Source organism: Boleophthalmus pectinirostris, unplaced genomic scaffold (genome assembly GCF_026225935.1).
Source record: "Boleophthalmus pectinirostris isolate CB_2022bp ecotype Guang Dong unplaced genomic scaffold, ASM2622593v1 HiC_scaffold_4, whole genome shotgun sequence".
In the NCBI taxonomy this organism is placed as follows: Eukaryota; Metazoa; Chordata; class Actinopteri; order Gobiiformes; family Gobiidae; genus Boleophthalmus; species Boleophthalmus pectinirostris.
In genome coordinates, this window is record NW_026571353.1 from 19,556,234 (window position 1) to 19,581,270 (window position 25,037).

Sequence of the window (25,037 nt, forward strand, 5' to 3'; positions counted from 1 at the left end):
GCATCACCAGCTTGTTTCTATGGAGATAAATATATTTAATACTGTGGAACCTTCCAAGCAAAGCAATATCTCCATGAAGAAATGCAGGTGGTGAACCTTTCACTAGAAAGTTACATGGTGCTCCTTTAAAATCAATATGAATAAAAACAGAAGTCAAGTTTAAAAGATTATCCGTTTTAATAAACCCATGTCAAACATCAAAATACTGAAATGGCAAAAAGACGCTTTTTATCACATTTTCTCAATATTTTGTACAAATCAGTGGTTTAAAAATATTACAAACATTAAGCTTCACAACATTTTTGCAATAGCCGCAAAAACATTCTGATTGTTGTAGATTGTTTGAAAGCCCTTGATAGTTTTAGTTGTGTATGCTGTGCTCTGTTTGCCTTTTATTGTAATATACACAACATAAGTGGTAGTAATAAAGTTAATAAAACCCATACCATATGAGTCATAAGGAACAAAGGTGCATCATAATACTACAGAGTCAATACCATCCACTTAAAGTACAGTAAAGACCAGAGGTTAAACACCATGACAGTAGAAGTATCCAGCCCCTGAACAGTGGGCCTCATACAAACACTTTAACACATAAAGCGAGGATAGTGACATATGCTTTGTCTGTTTAAACTTGCAACACTGCTGTATGTTGATTTAAAGCACAACGTACATACTCTATAAGTGTTCTTTCAAGATTGCAGTATAATTCAACAAATCATAGTAGCTAAGCAACAATAGAGTGTATGACTTCATTTGGCTTAAAGAGAAGAAGACCTAAGAGAAGATGGACAAGAACTGGGCATGTCCACAATATTAGTAATGACAGGCTACATAGCATGACATACAGGCACCTTAATGAATGCAACACTGGAAAAACACTGCCTTAACTGCTGGGTTAGAAATATGACAAGTTAGCATCTTAGCATAGACAATACACTGGACGTGCAGGTGGAAGTTCATATAATGCTTCTTGAATGTCTTAAAGGAAGTCAAAAACACTGTGCGATAAGATACTATACAGAAATGAGAGCTGCCTACTGTAGTTTCTGTGCTCTTGTGTGTTTCTTGGCTTTATCAACTCTTTTGAGCACAGAAAACTCTGCGTGCAGAGCCTGTACACAGCCAAAAGAGTGAGGTTTTACTCAAGGCACAGAAAAGGAGATACCAAACAGTGATGACAGACTCTACTAAGAATGAGGCCTTGCAGATAATGGGCTTGAACAGACTTTGGCCAGTAGGTGTCAGTGTTGCACATTTATAAAAAGTAATGTTTCACATTATCCCATAACCCTTAGCCAGTTAGAGGCTTAGAGCAAGCATTCAAAAACAAAACATTATCATTTACATTTATAAATCCATATGCATATAGGGTGGATGCTCAAAGAAACATGCAACCTAATCTTACCTCCTCACATGCAGATAAAACTGCTTATTTTGGGGTCCACCACTATGTATTTTGTGGGTATACAAGTCAAAAGTAGAGTTTGGCTGTTGTAAATTTTAAGCATTACTTTGATATAAATGTTTTAATGGTAACAGCACCTTAAGGGTCAAACCAAACACTTTGGTCAAGAACCCATTCATTTGCATATTGGGAGCATGTGGGGATGTGCTTGCCTAATATAATATGCTACTTTGAGCTGCATGGAGCTCATTTAGTAAAGCTGATCTGTGCATAAAGCAAAATAGCTAATTAAAAGCTACCACAGAATTTAACAATAACCATTTTAGAGTATAAGTGTAAATAGCATGCTACAATCATCAGAAAATAGAACACAATAAACCATTTGTGTTAAGCACAGGGATAGTAATAAACATAAAAACAAGGAAAGTGCATTCCAACACCGAGTGTCATTGTAAAGACTATAGGCTAACCGTGCAGCCCCCCCAGCACCGAGACCAGCCAGTGCTTAACTCTGTAGACTGCAGGAATCAACCTGTCAACCCATTGCTTGTTTAGCTTTCTCTCTAAAAGCTGAGTAGAGGATTAAAACCAAACATTATCACAATCTGAAATAATAATAATACTAATAATAATGACTATACTAAGGCCAAAGTTGCTTCTATTACAATTAGAAAAGTTTAAGTGAAGGCCATCTGTCAGCAAAAAACAAAGGTGCTCAAGGGGCATGGCTCAGGTTCGCTCAGAAGACCTCTCCATTTGATATAATGGTTGAGAGTGCATAAAAACAACACCATCACCCTTTATGATTATAGTGAATCAGTTACTACAGAACCAGTCTGCAGATTCTTACTGAGAATTTAGTTGAAATCCTACCTGACTCTGGTTGTCCAACTATTATAAGGCACATGGACAGTAGGAAAAGAATTACAGATCAGAGACATGCAACCTCCTAAAACCCAAATATACACAGGCATATTCATGTCTGCAAACAAATGTAGCTGGTTGCATGTACTGCAATAACAGATGGAGCCTGGGATATGCTTTTCCATCACTTGCACATAATTCAAAGAGGAATTTGCCAATTTCTCACTTAAGTCTTGTGAGATCCTTTCTACCTTCTATTTCTGTAGCTGACAATAACTTTGACACATCTCCCATGGAGAACACACCACGTGTCTCACACAATCCATCTTTCTCCAGCAGTCGCACTGGTGATGCTAAGGGGCACACAAGCACAAATAGAACAATGTGTTAATAGAAAGTCATCACCACAATGTCTTGTTTTCGCATAAAGGCCCAGAGCCCAAAGAAATTATCACTCTTTACAACAAATCTGATGTGCTCTCACCTGCACTCCAACTATTCAATCACAACAAAAGCACTATCTATTGGTTAAGAAGAAATATATAATATAAAGCAGCAGAGGCCATGGGGTGGTTAATGGTTTTACACATTCTAACATCACCAACTCTGAGAGAGCCCAGAAACGCTAAGAATCACAATACTCTCCCATTTGAATACCTTCAAAGTGTTATGTGGTAAACACTAAAACTCTTGAGACATTGTCAGTATCAAATTGCATGTGGACACTATAAAATTATATGTTAAGCACCATTTTCAATTATAGCAAAAGGAAATAGAAGGCAGTATGCACCTCGGAGACATTTCTCCCAAACCAAAACCTACACCTTACAGTTATTTTTCTAATACTTTCTAAATATATATGCCACTACCTTTTGCAGAATCATGATTGGATTAAAATAAATCACAGCTTTGGTATTATAAATATTACAAAATAAGTAAAACTGTTAGTAAAATAAGCACTTATCCTTTTGCCAGTAGAGAGGTCCCCAAAATGTATTTTGCTAGTAGTGATTACTGTCAGAGAGCATACAAAGTGCATAGGGGTTAATTCAGATCATTCATATAAGCTTGTATTTTGCCAAGCACCAAAGATTTGGCAGCTTGTTGAAGTCCAGTTGACTGGGGATTAATTGCCATTATCAGCTCATTGCAATTAACATGGCCATTGGCAGTTTGGAGTTGCCCTGTTACACCCACTTCCACACTTCACTGTAACAGTCTTTTTTTCTGGGGCTAGTGTCCATGAAGACTCCTGATAACATCATTCTTGAAAGATATTGAAGAGGGCAGAAATCTGTAAAAATCAGACATTGTCAGTGTCCCTGTTTCCAGTGCTGGTTTTGGAGGGGTGATCGTGTTCATGTGTGCAAGTTAACAGTCTGTGTAAGTGAAGGCAGAATTAGCTCCGCACATGGAGCCTTAAGGTCAGTGTGAAGAATGCAGACTGAGAGATCAGAGCCCTTGCACCCAGTGTACATTCTGGGTGCTCTATCGCTGGAGGGACCATTTTAAGAGGAGGAACAGAAGGGCGGCACTGGGAAGCACAAGTGTCACCCACAGCTACATATCCACAACACTCCACCACACCTGAATGCCAAATTCACCAGATAAATCCCAAATATTCAACAAGCAGTCATAGTAGTTCTTTGACTTAGTTCTCTCTTTAGCCTCAGGAGCAGACTTCAGGAGATGTGTGGAGAGGAAGACGGGTGTCTCCAGAAACACCAGCCCCTTTTGGTGTGCTGCTTGCGCAGAATCTCCTCCTCACGCTCACGCTCTTTTTGAGAGCGCAGGTAACGGTCCTCTTCCTTTAGGAACCACACTGGAGGCCAACGCTGCTTCTCAAAGTGCTTCTGGTTATCTGCACATATAGATTATTGTGTCATGAACAAAGTACATTTGAAATATGTGACCTAATAACAGGCATTGTTAGCTTTTATATTGTAACAAGTGTGCAGATACAGAAGCCATACCTGGAGACATGGCCTTCATGTCTTTGGGAAATTTCCTGCATATGCTGTTATAGTTAGTGCAGATGTGGTGAAGACACCAAGCTGACAGTTGTTTGGCATTGTGAAACTACAACAAGGAAATATGTTCATGATTTAATTAACAACTGCAGAATTTACATGTATCCTTCAAAGTACTTTTTTGTCTCTAACCTGTGCCAGTTCCAAGTAGGCCAACACTTGCCCATCAATATCCACTCCTTTCACTGCTAAATGAAGAAGTTCGTCAACAGCATGTTGTTCTGTGGACACAAACAGCATGTTATTATTGTTAGTTTCCTACAGTCAGATGTGGAGAGTCAATATTTATAATGAAACAGTCATTTACCAGTGAGAGCCACAAGGCGTGGCAAACAGAGACGATTGGCCAGAACTATAAGTTCCATGGGCTCCAGACCTGGACTGGGAGTCAGCAGACCACAGTAAAGGAACTCCAGTACCCCTCTCATACACGCTGTGCTTGTGTTGGGGATGGACACCTATTACAAACAGTAAATTATAATTATAGTCCAAGTATAATGGGTTTAGTGACAATACTGTACAGTAAATGTCATTAGGGCAGAGGATATCCTGTTCAGTCACACAGGCTTTGATGTGATCCCAGATGAAAGCACTGTCTGGGGCTAATGATGTAACCAATATGGCTGACACCTCACTGTGCATTTCTGCTATGCAAGACTGAAACCATATTCTTCATGTTAAGGCTGATTATAGAAAGTATTTCACTGCAATGTGTGTGTATACACACACACACACACACACACACACACATATATCACAGAAGAATAATATAATGAGACACATAACAAGATAAAGTTCATACAGGTACCTCAGTAAATCTCAAACTAAAACACCTTAGCCTTACACCTTTGCAGAGCCCTGCTCTATAGCATAATGGCATTAGGACAGAAGAGAGAGCCTAATGAAGTAAGACTGAGCAGCAGGCATTCATTTACCTGTGTGCTATGAAACACGGAAGGAGGCTAAATAATGACAGCGATAGCCTGACCTCACGGGGAGTTCTTAACTGAGGCCCTCTTTCACCTCAGCTTCCATAACCAATTAGGAAGAATGTCAGCCCAGTGACCTATCCTTACGAATTGTAAGCAACAATGCCAACACATGGGTGGTCTTCAGAACTGAAGGCTCCATCTTAGAACAGGAAGCATTCAGGAAAAGACTCCACAGCAGCAGTCCTGTAGGCAGGGCACATGTGTATGGAGCACTGTACACTTTATCAACAACTGGTTTGGAATTTAATCACTGTCATCGCCCTGTCTATGTAACACTATGCTAGAGACATGAAAAAGCTCTAAAATAGAGCTTTACTTCTCCTAAGCTTTTAGTGACCAATGTTTGCTTTCCACTATGGCTGCTTCAAATCAGTCATAAATCATGACATGCACACTTGACTAGCCAACATGTGTACTGCTTGAGGAAGATGAGAGGGACACTAAATATGCATAATGAGAAAGTGTGCACAAGTTTTCGGAAGATATTTAGCTAGGAGGAAGAGTTGCAAATTATATGAAACACACTCATTAACTATGGATGGTGACTACTGCCCACCTGTACAGCCAAGAATGAAAACTGGGATCTTGCAACTCACTGCGTTAACACAGTCAAACAGAGCCTCAGCAAACTCAGTTAATGTAACCATAGACACAAGCAGCCCACCCGCAGTCCAAACGGTGCCCCCTCAGCCCTGCTCATATCCAGTCTACAACAAACACTCTCTCCCACTCACACAATGTGTTTATTTTAATTTCAGCTTAACACAAAATGTGAAAATATGTGAAACCTGGTTTACTTTTTACACCTTGGTCTAGGTAACATTAGACACAAGAAACTATACTCGAGGGATCTGTTTCTCCACAGCCTTCAGAGTAGAGAAGTGGTGAGTTAATCTACTTCCTGGAGTTAGGTCAGGCCCAATGGAAAAGCCTTGGCCTGAATATGAGTATAAGGACAGAGAACACTCAAAGTAACCAATCCTGCAACTCAAAGCCTCTCAGAGCACAGTAACGTCTAGACCACAAGACAATCCTACATTGTTACTAAATTAAGAAAATAGTCATTTAGTATATTATAGTCTTTGTAGCATTGTTGATAAAACTTAAAATACTAAACCCATATCTTCAATAATTGAGGTCATTAATAGGTAGCATATTTCAACTGAGTTATAGTATTTGTTTTTTATTCCATTTTAATATTTATGAAATATGTTCTGTGGTATGACGCAATAGTCTTATAGGCTAGGCTGAAACCCTGGACCTGCCGTCTTCAGTTTTGTAAAATGAATTTCCGCCTCTGCCTAATTTGCTGATTGTCTCTCACCACTCTTCACTCCCTTTCATGCTTACATCTGTTTTGACCCACCTCATCAGTGTAGCTTTCCATGAAGGATCCACGGAACATCGCGGCCATCCAGTCACAGCTGGAGATGAGCAGGGGCTTGTGAGCCGGAAGAGAGCCATCATCCAGACGGAACACCACATCTGAAACCGGGTGGAAAAGAGCATTCATCTTGTAGAGTAGCACAGAAAAACCCTGGCTACAGAGACAGGTGGAGACATACAGCATAGGACTTACAGAAATGCAAAGAGGAACAGAGAAATGAACACAGGTAGACAGAGATAAATCTACAGAGCAACAGAACAGTTACTGCGAGAGTGGGTATGGAAGAATAAGGTAGGTTAAATGTTTTTTAAGGTGCATTATATAACTTTTTCTGGAGGAGGGTTTGCCACTGTGTCGCATTGTTATAGATGTTATTGTTTTGCGTAAAGGTGTTTCGCATTATGGCATTAAATGTATCAATCTTCATGGAAACAAACCGGTGACATCATAAGGAAACATAAATTAAGATTTATGTTTCCCAAAGTATTTTTTTTTTTGCAATTAATACATCCATAGTTGATTTAATGCAAGATAGAAACATTTAATGATGTACTGTGGAACATTCTAGGCAAAGCAATAACATCTCCATGGAAACAAGCAAGTAATGACCAGCAGAGTTACATAGTGCAGCTTTTGAATTTCCTTTGAGATCAATGACATATCTGTCTATCTGCCTGTCTATCCTTTTTTAATTAAATTAATATGAATTATAGGATATGTATATATATTACGATATTATTACAATTGATTTCATATGAAAAAAGATTAAGTATTTGGAATATGCAGTATGATAAGGAGAGCTGAAGTAAGCAGATCAATAAACATAATCATATTATAACAATGTGTGATGCTAGCACACCTCAGCGCTACGTTTATTGTATACTGGTATTGGCACATGCTATTCACATAGAAAAGTACAGTCACAATAATCTTTCCAAGCTGTTTGTTTTGAAACCTATGGACTGTGTGTGCGGTTTACCAGCAAAAGTCCCCTTGCTGAGACACTCCTTGATCCGGTTGGCCCTGCGCACGTGGAAAGCCTTGGTAATCTCCTGATTCATGAAGCTCTCTCGGTTCAGCACATTGGCCACCATCATCCGCAGGTCAAACACTTCCAGCAGCTCAGCTATAGTGGCCACCTGCATCAGATCCCCTCTGCCCTCATCCAAGCTGCCCGTGTAGAGGTACTGGAGCACAGCCTAGTACAACCAAAGACAAGCTGAGTTATGCAAACTAGGGCAAGCAAGCAATATTCATGTATTATAATGTTTTCAAATACATTTTGGATAGAAACATTAGTATTAGTATTTGTATTATACATGATAAAAATATGTTTAGTAATATTTGTATTGACAAATAGAAGAAACATATCCTATATGTGTACATTTCAATCACTGGTAAGGCTGCACAATATATATTATTGCAATAATTTATTACAATCAAATCAAAATTGCAATTTGAGTTGGCACAATTATCAAATTGCAAATGCTGCCAATATTTAGAATAGCCTGAACAAAAAACAAAATATCCTGTATGCATTAGATATTTATCTTAGGTGTTTAGGTGTTTTTGCAAAATTGGGCAGCCCTATGTAAATGTACATACATTTGAACTGTCTGTTTTAGGCTAGTGGCGGCAGTGGCTCAGTTGGTAGAGCATTCGCCCACTGATCTGAAGGTTGGCGGTTTGAATCCAGCTTTCGATATAAACATCACATCATCCACTGACCCACAGGTTAGCTGGTGTGATTCCAGCTCCCACAGATGAATACTGCTGTTGTGTCCTTGGGCAAGACACTTAATCCACCTTGCCCACAGTGTCTGTCAATGTGTGGGTGTGAGTGGTTCCTTGTTGTAAAGCGCTTTGAGTGCCTTGAAGGTGGAAAAGCGCTATAGAAAAATGTGACTATTACTCCCTATTGTTGTAACAACATTATTATTACCTTAAACGGTTCTTCTTGTATGAGCGCATCCATGGCAACCACAGTCATTAGTCGGGGGCGTCCTGTCACGGGATCATCCACATGTTCCAGACAAACACTCAGAAAGCCCCTGCCCCACCCAGAGAGTGCCCGCCCGGTCCCCAGCACCCCCACTGTGTACTGGGCTCGAGAAGGGAGTGCATTATCACTCTGGGAAGTCCTTAGAGAGCCCTGCTGCAGGAGCTGGGGTCGACTCAACACCTGTACCCCTCCCTGAATGCCATCTTTGTCAATGTCCAGACTTTTGGTACGACCTGCCTGCTCCTTTGCTCCTCTCCGCGTGTGTTCATCCTCTTCTCCAAGTTCCATAGTTTCTTTGCTCGCCTGATCCTCTCCCACCTGCCCTTTGGATAACCCCCCCAAATCCAGAGTGAACAGGTCATAGAATTTGGAGCAGGATGTAGCAAGATAGACTTTGTGTGCGAAGACTCGAGTGGCGGCACCTTGGAGGAGAAAGAGGACATCAGCACAGAGGGGCTGGCAGAACAGAGAATCAGGGCCTTCTCCATCAGAGGGTGGGGGGTCTGGGATTCCTACTATGGGCCGTGGAGGACGAGGGGGCAGGAAGGGGGCCTGGAGCAGTGGCCTCTGGACCTTCTTTAGATGGGACTTCCAGAACTGCAAATGCCGGCGAGAGATGAGGGCAGCTCGGATGGCATTGTCAAAAACATCCTTGACTCCAAACTGAGCCACAATACTTGTCTCGTAGTAAGGAATACCTAGTTCCTTTGCGACCTCGTGGCCTCTTTCTGGTGGAAGAATGTCTGTTGGTTTAATGGGTCTGTAGAGAAGATTAAAAACAAACTTAATTTCAACTCAAAACTCTTTTTGCTATATCATTGGCACTGACTCCGAGCAGGCGAGCATTCATCACATTGTGGGGAATTAAATCTGTATACACAGAACATTAATAGGGACCCCATAGGGTAAATTCTTCAATATTAAATCAACTACATGAAATAAACTTTAGATAAGTATTTGAGGTTAAGGATAGTGAGTGAGTTTAGGTTAGTCAAGCAGTAATTATGGTTAAGGTCTCCCAGAATTTCAACCAAAGTATAATGTCATGGAAATCTAAAATCTAAAAGTCCTAACTTGCTCTTTGGCCTTAAATACCTCTTATTCTAAAAAGAGTATAGTGCAGAAGTTCTCACTTGGCTAAAGGACGGCGGGCACGGTTAACAGCATCCAGGTCAGCATAGCGCAGATCCAGCTGGCAGCCAACCAAGATGATAGGCGTCCGAGGACAGAAGTGCTTGATCTCCGGAAACCACATGGTACGGACATGACGCAGGGAGTTTGGGTTAGCCAGAGAAAAACAAAGCACCACAACGTCTGACCTACAGGGATAAAAAATAAAACAGACACCAAAATTATAGATCTGTAATACATAGTGTGGCATCTGCAATTATGTTATGATGCTCCCTTTGAATTGTAGTGGTAAGGAAAGGATTTTAAATTAGGCAGGGTGATATGACAAAAAAAATAATCAGTTTGATTCAATTTTATTTAGTCTTATTAAATTTAACACAAATTTCTTCTCCAGACAACATGATTGTTGTTAGACAGAAGATTGGGTGTGGACCTCTCAATTAAAAAGACCCTTTGACCATTAGAAATCAATCTTGGTCTCGATTCAAACTCGATTCATAAGCCCTATTTTAAAACCACTGAAATGTATTTGATTATTAAACAACTTCAAAACCGGACTATAACAATATACATATTGAGAGACATTGCATTTACAGCTATTGCATAACAAGATTTTTATTGTACATTGTGCAATCCTGATGGCTAATGTCAGTAAGCAATAGTGCAGAGAGCCAAATGTGTGTGTGCGTATTGGACTTGGCTCTGTGTCTATGTGCACATGTCTGGACCTCCAGGCTACTGATTTGTGTGGCCTATTTTCCTCTTACATAAACACATCTAAGCCCTCTAAGGCTACATGGTCACAAAGAGATGACTAAGAATAGCTCAGAAAATGTAATTTTGTTTTAGGCAGTATAACATCATCAAAGACTGTTGTTATCGCTACTAGATGACATACATATGCAGGCCATGTTTCTAGGTAATGGTTGATAAAGATGTGTCAATATCAGTGACATGGTTCATTTGGAGTGAATAAATGCTGACACTACAAGTCTGCTAAATCATCTACGTGTAGATCAACACAACTACCAGGGACTTTTGACCTCAAACACTGAGGGAATACACTGAATCTCTATAGCTGAAACTACAAATAAAAATGAGGCATGTCAAAATTAATTCCATAATCAGTAATTGTGATTATGTAAGTCACATCATTTTTATAAGAACTAAAAATAATTATTGTGAAAACCAAGATAAGTAATTTCAATTAGTATGTTTATATCATTCAGAAAGTGTGATTTTATAAACCTGGTGACATACTAAAGCTGCGACCCCGGTACAACTAAGTAGTAGATTATATAAGATCATACATACAGACATTTTACTAATCTTACAAATATATAACATTATATAATAATGCTACAGATGCCATAAACACAAGATTAACAAGTTAAGTTAACCATAGATGACCTATTTTTTTTTTTTTTGCAATTGTTTTGCTTTTCTTAACCAAATAACCAACTCCAGACAAAGCAGTCGTTATGTCTGCCATTGTGATATTTTGAGTTTTTCATCTAAACACACCCTATGCACAACAAGGTCATATGTACTATGAGGAAATGTTAAGTACCAAAGGGCACTGGGGAGATAGGAGAGGTCAAATAAGGTGACACATGGGTGACAAAGCATGTCCCTAAAGAAAAACTGGAATAATGTGGCACAAATACAATATAGGGAAAAAGGCGTGAGGGGTCAGTGCTGTGAACAGTGAGGCCGGTGAAAAAGTGCTGAGCTGGCACTGCCTCTCCATCAGCTGACTGCAGTCTGACAGAGCACACAGGACACGCTCAGGGACAAGCACAAAACACTACAGTGTACTATTGCACTGAGGCTCATGTGGAGGGAAAAAAATACGATGCAATTACACAAACAGTCGATGCATAACAGAACTCTACTTATTATAGAATATGGCATCAGATTTAGTGCAGTAATTTTATCTTGGTGATTTACATAATACTAAAGATGTGAATAAATCGTAGTTTGATATGTTTGAGAGTACTCCCACTATATTTAGAAATTAAAATTGCATTGCATGTAAGACTGTAGGCAAGTACTGTATGCTATGTAATTTTGATTCAGAATATGAAAAGCATCTATATTATTGTGATCATAGTGGTAAGTAATGTTATTTTATATAGATTTTTACATTACAAATTCAGCAAAGCAAATCAACATTTCTTTGTAATATTACTTCTGCACATACTTACTTTATCTTTTTTATTTCCCTATTGACATTTTTTATATTTACAATGGCCTGCGGTTTGCTATGGTCAAATATTAATCCTTTCCTGTCACTTTACAGATTTTGATCTAGAAATAAAACTTTCATCTCAAGCCAATAAAGCAGCTTTGACAGAGGATATGGAGTAAGAGGATAGACTGATGATCCAATCATGTTTGAAGGAGCATGGATGAGGTTAGAGGTTAGCAGAGAGTGTGGCAGCTGGATTACAGAACAATTTGGGGATGAAACAACAGTGGCTCTCTGGTTTTCTTGGTTAATCTACTATTGTTCTTTCCTTTTGTCTTTCTTTCTGTAGTTACTACAGTATATTTACCCATTGTGTGTAACTAGTGCAATATTGATCTGTAGAAATCACAATTTTGAATCATGTAATAGTTATGCAGTTAGTTTCACTAAAAAGCCCTGATCAGATTATGTACTTTTTTATCTTGGCCTCACTGGACAGCTTTCTGTTATACGTGACATTGTGAGGATCTTTTCACCATTCAAAAGCTATAATGTTTTCTTTTAAATTATTAATCACTATGGCAACTGTCCTATTTTTTTCATCATTCTGAAACCTGTGGTCATGGATAGAGATCAGGATAGTATCATCACATCATATAGAATTATCACTTACCCTAAGGTTAAACCAATGGAGATTTTAAGATACTATAAAAATAAACTTAGACTTAATTCAAAAGTATTGTCACCCTATAATCTAATAAACGTAAAGTGTGTGATCTAGCAGTTTATAGAGTTGTTCAGCACTTTATAGGGTTGTTCCACAGCTATTTTGTAAACGTTTTAAAATGTTTTAGATAACGTATCTCTATGAAGATTTTGCATGTCTTGTCAGTAAAGTCATGTATTTGACATTTGATCCCAAGCTTTATATCAATCCATTCCCTCAGGTTTTTAGTGACAATGCAGTGACAAGTTATCTATTGATGGTCACGCTCACATATCAATATGTAAAGAGGCTTTTTTATTTTCTTACCTGCCATATGCAAATCTTCTGTCTTTGTGATGGTCCCCAAAGGTGTCCCAAAGCCGCAGAGACACGCTGACCTCATCGACGACATCACGTGATCGCTCTAACACCTGCAACCCACGTCCATTAAAATCGAAAAACGCCTGAGTCGTCTTCACAAAAGAGCACTTACCTCCTGGCATACTCGATACTGGTCAATGGCCCAGACGGTTGGCACGTGGGTGGCGAGCAGCTGATACTGTGTGAGGGTGGCATTGCAGGCCCGTGCACAGATGAGCCTGGTCTTGCCGACTGCGTTGTCCCCAACCACCACACATTTAATGGTTTCCACATTGGGCCGCTCATAGTCTGTGTCTATATCCATGGAGAGGGCCCTGGTAGGGAGAAGTGTTAAGATTAAGACATTTGCTTTTTGTTAATCTACTGTTATCCAGAATAATCCATATTTTTTTCAGTGAGTACAGTGGTCATTTAGTCAATAGATATTAACTGGGGATATATGCAACTGCCCTCACAAAGACTCATAATTAAGGGTAATCAATTAAGCATATGCATCTTGTTGAGGGGCAGGTAAAGCAGGCAAAACTAGATTTGGGAGGCAATTAGCAACATGCCTTATAATTCAAATATCACAACGTAATATCCAGGGTTACTGGATTATACTGTACTGCAGAGTGTCATTTGTGGTTGTGGTTGAGGCTCTCCAGCACACCTCAACGCCTGACCACAGCCTTGGCACAGGATGTTGGCAATTCTGTGCAGAGCTCAACTGACTTCCTCTTAAAGCCACACACAACTGTGAAAAGCTTATCAAAATCTCCTTTCCATAAACAGCTTATAAACATTTCTGGCATGTCCAAACACATGATTACACTTTTTTTTTTACATTCCTGGACGAATCTACTTTGTTGCATAATGACCCAAGTACCCACACACACTGGTCTATAGTCAGCAAATCAGTCCATCTGTCCCTGCGGCTAACTTGTTTATAGAGCCATCCCAAGTCCATAAATAGAGCATCTGAAACATTCATAAAGGTCTCACTTGTTATTCCATTGACATGAATGCCAAAGCAGCACTTCAGTCAAGCATTGACAGACACCACCGCTAAAAACGGCATCTATTCACTGGACATATGAGCCACGTGTGCACTCTCATAAGGCCCCATGGAGGCTCTCATATTTCTATACATACCCAATATTGTGTTTGCATCGCCTTCTGCAGCCACTTCAATAAAAATGCATTTGACGTCATATAGTGCAACACGGAAGGCTACCTGAAATGTGTATGAAAGCTCTGTTGACCTTATTCTTTTAGATTTATTGAAACAACTCTCCTTTTTAGGTCAGGTTTTTATCTGCATGACCTTCAGACAGTCGCACGTACAGTGAGAGCCAGAGGATGCAATTACATTTTATAGCTAGTATTCAATGAAAAGCGAACTGGGGTTATGCATAATACAACACTATTTCTACTGTAAGATTTCAATAAAATGTATTTATTAAGTTTAAGAAGCCATTCTACTATTTTGCACTATACTAAGAAAGAGCTGAGTGAATAAAAATACATTTAAAAGAGCCAAAAGAAGAAAAGAACCAAGAACTCAGCTATGGTACCAGATCTATCTTGAAATGATGAAAATAAACTAACATAAACTTCCAATTTACAGGTAAGCTCTGTCTTGTCTTTGGTTTAAAAAATTCAAATAAGGAGTCAGCCATTACTGGGGCTTAGTAATAAACAAATCAACGCACCTGCACAGAGATAGATTGCAGAATGTTGGTAGAGATGATGTAAGCGCAGTCTGTCTATCAAAAGTTTTGAGTAGGATGAAGAAAAAAATCCCAAATATTATCCTGTGACATGTGTGCTTTTATACTAGGCTCCAGGCTGGACATGCATCAATCAACACAATTCACAATGCACTCACACATTGCTGCACTCAAAAGATGTGCATCTGTGGTTGCCAGTTGTACACAGCTACAGTCAAAAACTAACTTTCACTTCAGGCTTTGGTAAGATTCACAGAAAGTTATATTTAGCAATGACCTGTATGTGAACTCATATGCAGCTCACTAATGAGTAAGACTGAGATATGTTATTGTATACTTTTGATTACACTTAATAATAGCTGCATAATGAATTTCCTAACTCTACCTCTTAACTCAAACTCTTTAATTAAGTAGTTAGTTAATAGGCCTGTATCATTCTAAATCAAAGTGTTCATCATGAATTAAGTCTTTCTTTGTGCTTTATTAAGGCTGTGTTTAGTATAATTATTATAAAGTTTTGTCTAATTCTTTAATGAGAGACTGAACAAATAGATACCCAAAATACATAATGGAAAAATCAGATATAGCAGAGCAGATTGAGACTTGAATGCATCGGAAGACCAGACAACCAAAGACACTTCTAATATGGCTTTCCTTTAAGAACACTTTTGTGAGAACATTTCCCACACAATTCCAATTCAAACTGTCTCTACTGTTTAAATCATACTGTTTATGTCCTGTACTAAGTCAACATCTAATGGTGTGTACTGTTTAGTTTTGTTATAAATCAAGTATATAAATTATTAATAATGTCATAACCGACACCACACAAATAAAGCACAGATGCACATCCGGTTTATTTCCCATGACTTCCTCTCTCTGTTATGCAACACTTTCAGCATTTCTAGAACGGAAAAAAATCATCTCAAAAGCCTCAGAGCCTCTGTCTTCTTTTCAGGCTGTGGACTTCTTCTAAAAATGTTGAAGATCAACTAAACAGTTTGCATTTACCTGTGTAATTAGTAATGAGCCAACATGCAGTCAGCTTGCCGGGTTTTACAGTATAACAGGATTGAACACAAAAATTAAAGGACCATGTCTATTTGTTGTGACATGTGCACTCATCTATGTAATCTTTAAATTTGTCCAAACTTATATGAATCACCTTGTGTTTTCCATTGATCTTAGGTGTTAAATGTGTGTGTGTGTCTGTGTGCGTGCAAGCATGTGTGTGGGTGAGACGGTAACTGCCATAGGCGCAGCTGGCACAGACTAGTTATATAACCTGATGTGCCTGGTTCCCTGTTGGATGGCACTAGACCTCATATGGCACACAGCAGAGTCACCTCGCCCACTGCAGATGCTCTTGGTGCTTAAACCACGCCCAGTCACTGACGTCAGTGCTACACATCTATCAGTGTGAATGAAAGTCAATAGAACAGCACTCCAGTATGCCAGAGTAAATGCACTGTAAACAACACAGTCCCCTAGCCTGATTTTGAAACACTAGGTGCTATTTTTCCTTTTCATGCTAAGTCACTGTGTTTCTTTACATTCATGACAATGAGCAGTGAGTCCACTATTTCACACATTAAATGAGTAAGCAAGTTTCCCTCTTGATGAAATGGTGATTAGGCAAACTCTGCCCAAGATGACATGTACTATTTTACAACACCGCAACGGAAATGCACCGCAATAGCTTAATATTCTTGCATCGTGCAAGGAAGTGAAGTGGCTATTTATAGAACATGTGGTTTTAAAAATCTCTAGCAGACTCTCATATCCAAGGTGACAGCATCACAACGACACCTGCGTAACTCTATCGCCCCGTGACGTCACAGCCCATCGGATCAACATTACAGTCAAGTCGCGCGCTCGTTCGACCTCTGAACAAGCTCCTCTGTCTGCGGTCAGCACCAGTAGGAAACCGCGTTAGAGCACGTCCTGGATGAGGTAGCCTATGGAAACATAGCATCTCTGTCCTCATCAATGAAAAGCACCTCAAGAGCTCTTGCTCCCTGCAGTCATTCATAAACACCTGGCCCATTCATATTTTCTGGAATGGCACGCCAACAATTAATCTAATTTCAGTATTTTTATTTTAGTTTTTTTATAGATAAGAACTTAATACAAGACGTTACACAAAGTTATGACTTATTATGTTTATGTAGACTGTAAAAAATGTAGGTGGATGTAGGTGCCTACATTCTAATTGTACAGCTTAGGTCTTGCGTAACGCGCCAAGCCCATCTGCTGCACTATAACACACAAGCAAACTGCCTCAGTAACCGTAACTCTATAATAATGTTCACATGTGGGATTTAAAATAATAATCCCTGTGCGAGTAAAACAATCGTTTACAAATAGCATCCTTTTAAGCATGATTTCATCATGGAATAAGTTCAGTTCATTGTGAAATGGCATGTGATGTAAATAGAAGCACCCGGTAATGTTGAAGTCAAGAGGAGACCGTTAGAGTTGAATGTTGCTTTGTGCACATAGTACCACGCATTGGAAGGCATGTGACCTACTATTCGTGCAGGAGACAGTTCCTACCTTCCGACGGTTCCGGAATTGACCCACATGCCACTCCGCTGGTGATTTAGCCCGTCCCTAAACCGGACAAAGCACGAAAAAGCAAGAGAAAAAATAAATTGTCGACTTGGTTTTGGTCAAGGAGCACGTTAAAACTGCAGACGATGCGCGAGGAACATTGTCTGCTCACACATCGCTGTCCTTTCAATAGAATGTCTTATTCCCGTCTCCTCTAAAGTAGAACTGTTTGCTGGGCTTATAAGAAGCTGCACGCTAACTATTTTTGTAAATTCATGGAATCAATTGTGGCTTGGACGTGGTGTAGTCTGAGCCACCCCTTTTTGTTGTTGTTTCCCCAGCTGATTTCTGCAAAGACACGCCTCCAAGTCTGCGCGTCACGACACAAGACTGGCAGCTCTTCCTTTGTTGCGTTCAAGAACAATCAGAGAAGTAAACATAATTAATAGGTTGGCCAGATTCTAACGAAAAAAAAAAAAAAGTCGTATCATTAGACACTGAATGTATGGCTTAAAATACAATGTTAATATGGCCAAAATTTATTTTACGACGCACTCGCAAATTAGTATTTTCTTTCTTCGTTTTTAAAGGTAAATATAAACGCTACACACCAAACCACGCCTTTATAATGGTCCCAGGGCCATGTCACTTTGCTTTAGGATTCAGAAGTATTGATTTTTATTGTACGATATCTTCTTCCTAATTCTGAACCACATTGAAACGCTATGTCGTTGTATAGCCTGTTTATCTGTGTCTACAATTAGAATCAAGGGTGACACTTAAACGCGTACAAAGTGATGACAACACCGCAGCCAATCGAGTGCAGAATACGGCATTACAATTCCGCCCTGAAACTGCACTCTCATCCTGTTAACCCCACGTTGTCCGAAAAGCACGCTGTCTTTTGTTTAGGGAGAAAACCTCGCGCGTAACGGCCCAGACATTTCTGGTACCAAGCTTTTTCCTTACTCCTTCCTAATATGGTATTAGAAAGCCTTCTCGTTTTATCAAGGATTCCTTATGTCAATTGGCTCCAAACATTCTTCTTACGTATAGGCCTACCACCAGACCAGTACTATATGAAGTCTTGAAATCCAATCATAATGAAATTTCAGTTTTAATGGTCAATAGACCTTTTTGTTGCTTTTGTGGTTATTCTAGGTGTGCAGGCATAGCAACAAGCTACCACATAGCAACACATATGGAAGAAAAGTAGATCTATGAATAGTGGTTTTATTTTCGGATGTTCATTTACTTAACAATTTATGAGTGATTCCCAACCTAGTCTGGACCCAGATTTGGGTCCCTGAAGATTCTCGGGGCCTCAGGGGTTTGCAATGAATGGATGAGAATTAACCGGTTTTGAAAAGTTCTATAATGATTACTGCTGTAACATCTTTATAATACTGTATAAAAACATTTCAGCTTATAAAATAATTATGTGGGAATAATTTTGGTAAAGTGGTTAAATGTTAGATGTTATGCATTTTTACTGTTATATCCCTACAATCATAACACAGTAGCTGGGTATTTTACAGTCTTCTTAGGTCAAAGGAGTCTGAGCTGTATGACCTAGCTTTCCTTAGAAAACTGAAGACAGACATCTGCTGGCTGAGGCTGGAACTGGCTGCAATAACAAAGGATGAACAATGAAAGCCTTTTTTTGTCTATGTCTGTGATTTTAGGTCATCTATCTTGCAATCCAATGATAGGTTAAATCAGGACAGGGGGAAAATGAATATACATTTGCATATTTTGTACTCCATGTGACGGACACGTCATGCAATACCAACAACTGTATTTAGAGATTACATAAAAGAGTTGCTAAATTAATTTGGATTAACCACCCCAACAACAACAAGATTTGAAAAAGTACTGTTATCTGTGAAAGTTGGAGGCTTCACCCAAAATGTAAGTATGTATTATTACTGTCTGAATGGGCTGTACAAGAATCATTAGGAATCATTAGGATGTAAAAGTACTCTTCTTATTTAAAAAAAAATAAAAATAAAAAATGTTACATGTATAAACTTCATAGTCAGCAACATTTTAAATATGTGTAACAATATTAAGACATAGACATTTAGCTTCAATATCTGATCATCACAATGTTGTCCCCTCTGTTATGATTTCATTCATATTTTCTTTTTTTAGTTAGGACCAAGACCCTGAGAAAACAGTGGCCTTTGCCCAGCCTGGCATGGTCCGAATAAAACAGCATGAAAGATGGGCTGGAATGCTGCAGAAGTAAACAGGGCTTCCAATGTGCCGCTACTAAAAGCTCTTAGAATTCTGAAGAGGCGGCCCCTTTGTCCAGGAGATGTACTTGTAAAGGAATTCTCAAGCGGGACAGGGTGAGGTGATGTCTGCCTTTTCAGCTACTGTAGTAAGGAGGCACTGTGGATCTTTGTATATAAGCTTTATCACTCTTTCATTAACTGTGTGGGAAGCTAACTCCCACAGCATTTGCACAGTGGAGATTAAAACTGGGAGAATAAGCTGAGGTCACTCCCTGGCATGGACACCAAGAAACCCTCAGACAAACAGCTTGAAGGGGGAGACCAAAACATTCATTAACACATGCTTCTTAAGAACTGGCTTCTGTACATGAGTAGTAACACTAAATATATTTATATCTCTATACTGTACATGTATTTGTATCAATAAAGCCCCTATGCCAAAATGAATTAACATGTGTCTGTCACTGCTGTTGTGACACGGAGTGTTTCTTTTTTGACCATATATGGGAGATTTTTTTTATGATTTATGATGCATCTGCCGAGCAAGAATACAATAAAAGTAAATCCTGTATATATACCAAAGTATATACCATCTGTGTCCAGTCCTCCACTGGCCTTCTTCTGACCTCTTTGAATTATCAGAATATTCAACAGAGCAGCAAGCTCCTGCTCTAATACTTCACTGGAGTTGCTCTAAAGCTGTCAAAACACACAGCTTCTCACACTCCACGCACCCACCAAAACCCAGCCCTGTACACACAGCGTCCCAAACAAATACACACGCACAAGTTACACTCCACACAAGTAGGTCAGAGCTGCAGTGGGTCTTCAGCACCCTGCTGCCGATAACAGTATCAGAGATTAAATTCTACCTTCACTGCCACACGCATCACATGTAAGCAGGGGTCAGTTTCATTAACTTGTCTACATGCAAGAGAACAGTGTACCCTTAGAACCTGCCCCAAACCTCGATAAATAATCATGGCATTTTAAGAGGAAGATGTTCATGTGGCCGCACTAGTGTGGACAAGCCAAAATAAATATATAAAATTTCTTATATTCTTTTTTTTAACAGGATAAATGTTGATATATATTTTATCTTTTGAAAGTCAGAATGACTGGCAACAATTGCACCATTAGGGCCAAGCAAAACATGCCAAATTATTATGCCAAGCATGTACAAATAGGAAACAAAAAGTTGCTTAAGTTTCAATTGAAACCCACAGAGAGAGCATACACATCTCGTGTGGGAACCTGACAGCCTGAATATCCAAAGGACAAAACTAAGCCCCCATATAAAGTATAATGTCCCTCAGTGGGACTGGACCCTTTTCTATCCTCTTCTCAATCTCTGGCCCTGTCTCCACACACATGCATCATTTGACACACACAAGTGTCAGCAACACTTCGGCATGAAACAGAGTGTGTTTTGTAGCAGCCTTTTTAGAGATAGCTGATGATGTGCATGTCAGTGCTGAGTTTAAGAGAAAAACAACATTCAGCAGTGAGATAGGGCTCCCATTAAAATCAGTACAGAAAAGTCTATAGAAGCAGAGAAACAGGCCGCATTGTTTACTGTTAACTTATCTGTGGCTGGTCTTATCTACTCTCACTTCTGCTTTTGCAGCTGCAGTTGAATCATTACTCTTAATGAACATTTAAACATTTCAATTGACAAAAATTGGTGAATTGAGTGAAATTGGTATTTTACACAAAACAACAGTTTAAAATATTGTCTTCTTATATGGAACTGCTTCCATGAGTAGAGTCCATAAGTTCATTAGAATTTCAGAATACTTCAATAGTAATAATATATTGGACTTGAAAGATTACTTGAACAAACGTATTGCAACTAAATATATACTTGTAAGGTCTGCTGTTATACTACTAGTGTTACTTTTTTCTTGAATTTCACATTTCTGCTTGTTGCTCTATTATTCTGGGACCTGTAGCACATGTGATGACAGTGGGAATCTTGCTCCCAATCATAGTGATGAATGAGGAGGTCATATGCTGTGGTGATGGCAGAATATGTCGGGAATGTGAAGTGCCTTGGGCCCTGGAGTAAAAGCTATGCAGAACAAGTTCTGTCAAAAAGCAGGAAGAAAATAAGGGGATTACAAATGTATATAGCACCAAGAATATTGTATTACAATTTACCAAAAACATGTGAACAAAATATCATACTTGAAAATAAAACACTAGTTATAAACAGTTTAAACAATGTTGTCAAACTATTTGAACAGCATCACACTTTTATAGCAGATTGTCTGAGGTCATAGATGATTAGATGCTGGGAATTCCCTTAAATCTTCAGTGATAAAGATTAAATGTGCAAAACAGTGTGGCCTAAAATGTCATCATGTACTCTTCCCTCTGCACAGACTTGTTCTATGGAATGAGTCTTCCATAACATCATGTATTATGCACATTGCACTTCTCAAGTCAAGCCACAGCCTTGAAGTGTTGGGCATATACTACACAGGGGTCAGGAAACAAGCTTCTTAATCCACGACAGTCAAGTAATCTGGTTAAGTACAATTTGTCCACAGGTCTAAAGTCTAAAATAGCAACACTAAAAACACACTAGAACTAGGTAAATGTATCAAACCATTGACATAAGTGTGTATCCCTCTTCACTTCCTATGTATCACCTCTTCCACCAGTGTGAATCATTGACAGATATTGAGCACTCACTACCAAATCTAAAGATTTAGAGCTGCCATTGACCATTTGACTAGCTCATACAAACATTTATGGTAAAAAACATACTGTAGCTACAGTTTGTCTAGTAACACATGCCATAATGATGAAAATCTGTGTTGTTCACTTTTATTACTGATGTTATTGTTGTCACGCCTGATAGGTGTTCTTGCCTTTGTCTGTAGCTGCAGTGTCTTAGGATGGGTTACAATAAGGCTGAATAGGTCAAGGACTTTGCAGGAAATCCACAAAGAGAATCAGGTTGAGAAATAGGATGATCAGAGGGATCAGGAAGTGAATGTAGGACCAGGGCTATAACAGGAACAAGGAGACAGAATATAGGTTAGTAAACAGACCTGGAGATGACCTGCTGGGCTGCACACTGAGACACATCTTCATACAGTAACCCAAGAGTATAGTATGAAGAATGATGCTACTGTCTGGCAATGAATGATACAATGATTTTGCATAACCTAATTACTGAAGGGCAAATGCATTCAAATAAATCTTGATCCATAGTATATGCTATTGTTTTACTTGGCAGGTGTACAATACATGTTTATATCTTTTGATGTAACAGCTATATATGCACCTATATATGCATCTGCCCTCTTGTGGTCAGATTAACGTAGCACTTAGTACAAATAACACAATAGTAGAACTAAAACTGAATACTATCTCTTTCTGCTGTATGCATGGTTTTATGTGGAACGCAGAATGCATACACATGACAGGATGTTTTCCTCTCTGGACAGAACAGCCTCTATATTCAGGGCTGGATTATACAGAGGCAAGGCAAAAAGGCTACCAAAGAAAGTAACTAATGTCCCCTTTCCTATTGAGTCAAGGCAGGTTACATTTAAAGTTTATAGTTAAAGAAATTATGAGCCAATGGCAAATGAAATAATCAATTGAAACATAGCAAAAACAATGCAGTGGTAAGGGTGCACAATACACTGAAATCAAATTGTAATTGCCATATGAGTTGAATTTCACATTGTCATCAATTAAGTACACTGTAATGGGTATACATTGTTATCAGCCTAAAATATATTTAAAATGGTACAGACCTGCGACTACGGTGAAGATTTGCAAAGTGAGAGGTACATTTGGCCTGCACACCGGTCGGTGAGTATTCCAGAAACAGGCTGATTAAACAGAGAGTGAAGCCAAGCCAAACAGCCCTGGACTTCACTCGGGCTCAGAGGAGCAGAGCTGCAGCCTGCTGAGATCACACTGCACACAGCCTGAACACTGACCCTGCACTGCATGCATTAGACTCTATAGGCTTCCAAAAGTGCAGGCTGATCAATACATTAGTGGATTGTGATATGAGGAAACTGCTGTTATAACTGTGTGGTGCACTTAATGCTTATATTTCACAACAGAAGTTGATGAAATTCTTGTTCCAAAGAGCATTAAACCAACATTACATATCTCTATGACTTTCACAGAATAGATAGCAGCTACAGTTTGTGGAAACGTTAAAGCAAATATCAAGTGCTTGAGGTAAGAGTAGGACCAGACCTCTTTGTACACCGGAACAACCTCTTGTTTTACTTCCAATAGACTGCACGATGCACTAGTATGGTCAGTTCCTCATATTGTGCTGTAGCTGCAAAACAACCTCACAATACACTGCTTGCATTAGCCACCTTCTTACTATACAAACAAGTTTGGTCATACAAGTTAATCCATGGCCTTCTCTCTATTTTCAACAATAGAAATCCAATGTACAGGAATTGTATGGACAACAATATGCCTAATCATAGAATGCACCATAGGCATCCCGAAATAGTGTGATGGAAAAATCTATACTGGTATCTAGTTGTTTCCGCACTGCTGCTCAATGGCCCAATGACACAAGCGCCATGTAATAGTCACCACACACTGTGACCACATGTCAAACCCTCCATCCACGCCATCCAAAAGCTTTAATCATAGAACAAGAGTAAGGGGTCTGGGCAAGTGCATAATAATGTAATCCAGATCAGTGATGTTCAAGTTGAGCTGTTTAAGTGGTTTTGATGTATGCTTTGCACGTAAACACAAACAGATAGTGTTTGACCCCGCTATAACTGATTCTATTGAATGGACGGCAATCTGACCTGCAACCATAACAGTCATCATGAAGTATGATAACACTCAGCAAATCAATATTTGTGTATAACATGACCCGTGTTGAGGAATGTAATAGGCATTAACCATCCCATAGTGTAATACATAAATAGTCATGATATACTTGTGTTTATTAATTATTTATTTTATAATATACCTAATGGAAAATAGATTTCTTTAAGAGAGGGTTGTTGTCCTAAGATGACCACATGAGATCTACCACCAGAACAATTAGGATACAAAACAAAATCAATGTTCAAATAACCTGGCAGTTCCCTGTTCTGTGCCATTGATGTGTATCCAAATATAGATCAGGGCTGAAACAGGCAAACCAAAGTACATAATATGTAGTGAGTCACTTTGAGAAGTCTACTGGATGTGTGAGCAGACCACACAGACTGGAGTGATGACAGCGCTCTCATCTCAACCTGCTACACGGGGTTATCAAATCTGATTCAGCCTGTTGTCTGTGGGTGCTCTATGTAAGTAACACCAACACAAGAGCAAGGGTGTCTCAACTACCTAAACTGTCTCTCATTCACGAGTAACACATGTAGGTAAAAATAGATTTGGCCAAAGTTAAAGGCAGCACACAACTCAAACACACAATTATAGATTA

The 25,037-nt window shown here is 39.2% G+C and overlaps 1 protein-coding gene across 3 annotated transcripts; it reads right to left on the reverse strand.

The window, feature by feature from the left end:
* Window positions 1–164: 164 nt before the first annotated feature.
* rhobtb4 (Rho related BTB domain containing 4) lies at window positions 165–23,433 on the reverse strand. 3 transcript variants are annotated; one of them, XM_055161650.1, is made up of 11 exons: window positions 23,371–23,433; window positions 13,205–13,406; window positions 13,039–13,142; window positions 9,817–10,002; window positions 8,624–9,443; window positions 7,661–7,880; window positions 6,661–6,779; window positions 4,610–4,760; window positions 4,435–4,523; window positions 4,246–4,351; window positions 165–4,133 (listed from the first exon to the last, which is right to left on the reverse strand). In XM_055161650.1, the coding sequence occupies exons 2-11, from the start codon at window positions 13,394–13,396 to the stop codon at window positions 3,955–3,957; spliced, it is 2,166 nt and encodes a 721-aa protein (XP_055017625.1). In that variant the 5' UTR covers window positions 13,397–13,406; window positions 23,371–23,433; the 3' UTR covers window positions 165–3,954. The 3 variants fall into 3 exon arrangements, with proteins under 3 accessions (XP_055017625.1, XP_055017623.1, XP_055017624.1); XM_055161648.1 differs by lacking the exon at window positions 23,371–23,433 and adding an exon at window positions 17,361–17,711; XM_055161649.1 differs by lacking the exon at window positions 23,371–23,433 and adding an exon at window positions 14,787–16,351.
* Between the last annotated feature and the right edge of the window lie 1,604 nt (window positions 23,434–25,037).

Bases quoted from the DNA above. Each gene is read 5' to 3' on its own strand.
- rhobtb4 (XM_055161648.1), bottom strand. From the start codon at position 17,389: ATGTGGGTCAATTCCGGAACCGTCGGAAG. The intron at 6,780-7,660 runs GTAAACCGCACA...ACCCGGTTTCAG, and splicing joins CAGCAAGGGGACTTTTGCTG to ATGTGGTGTTCCGTCTGGAT. The intron at 4,524-4,609 runs GTAAATGACTGT...TTGTGTCCACAG, and splicing joins ACGCCTTGTGGCTCTCACTG to AACAACATGCTGTTGACGAA.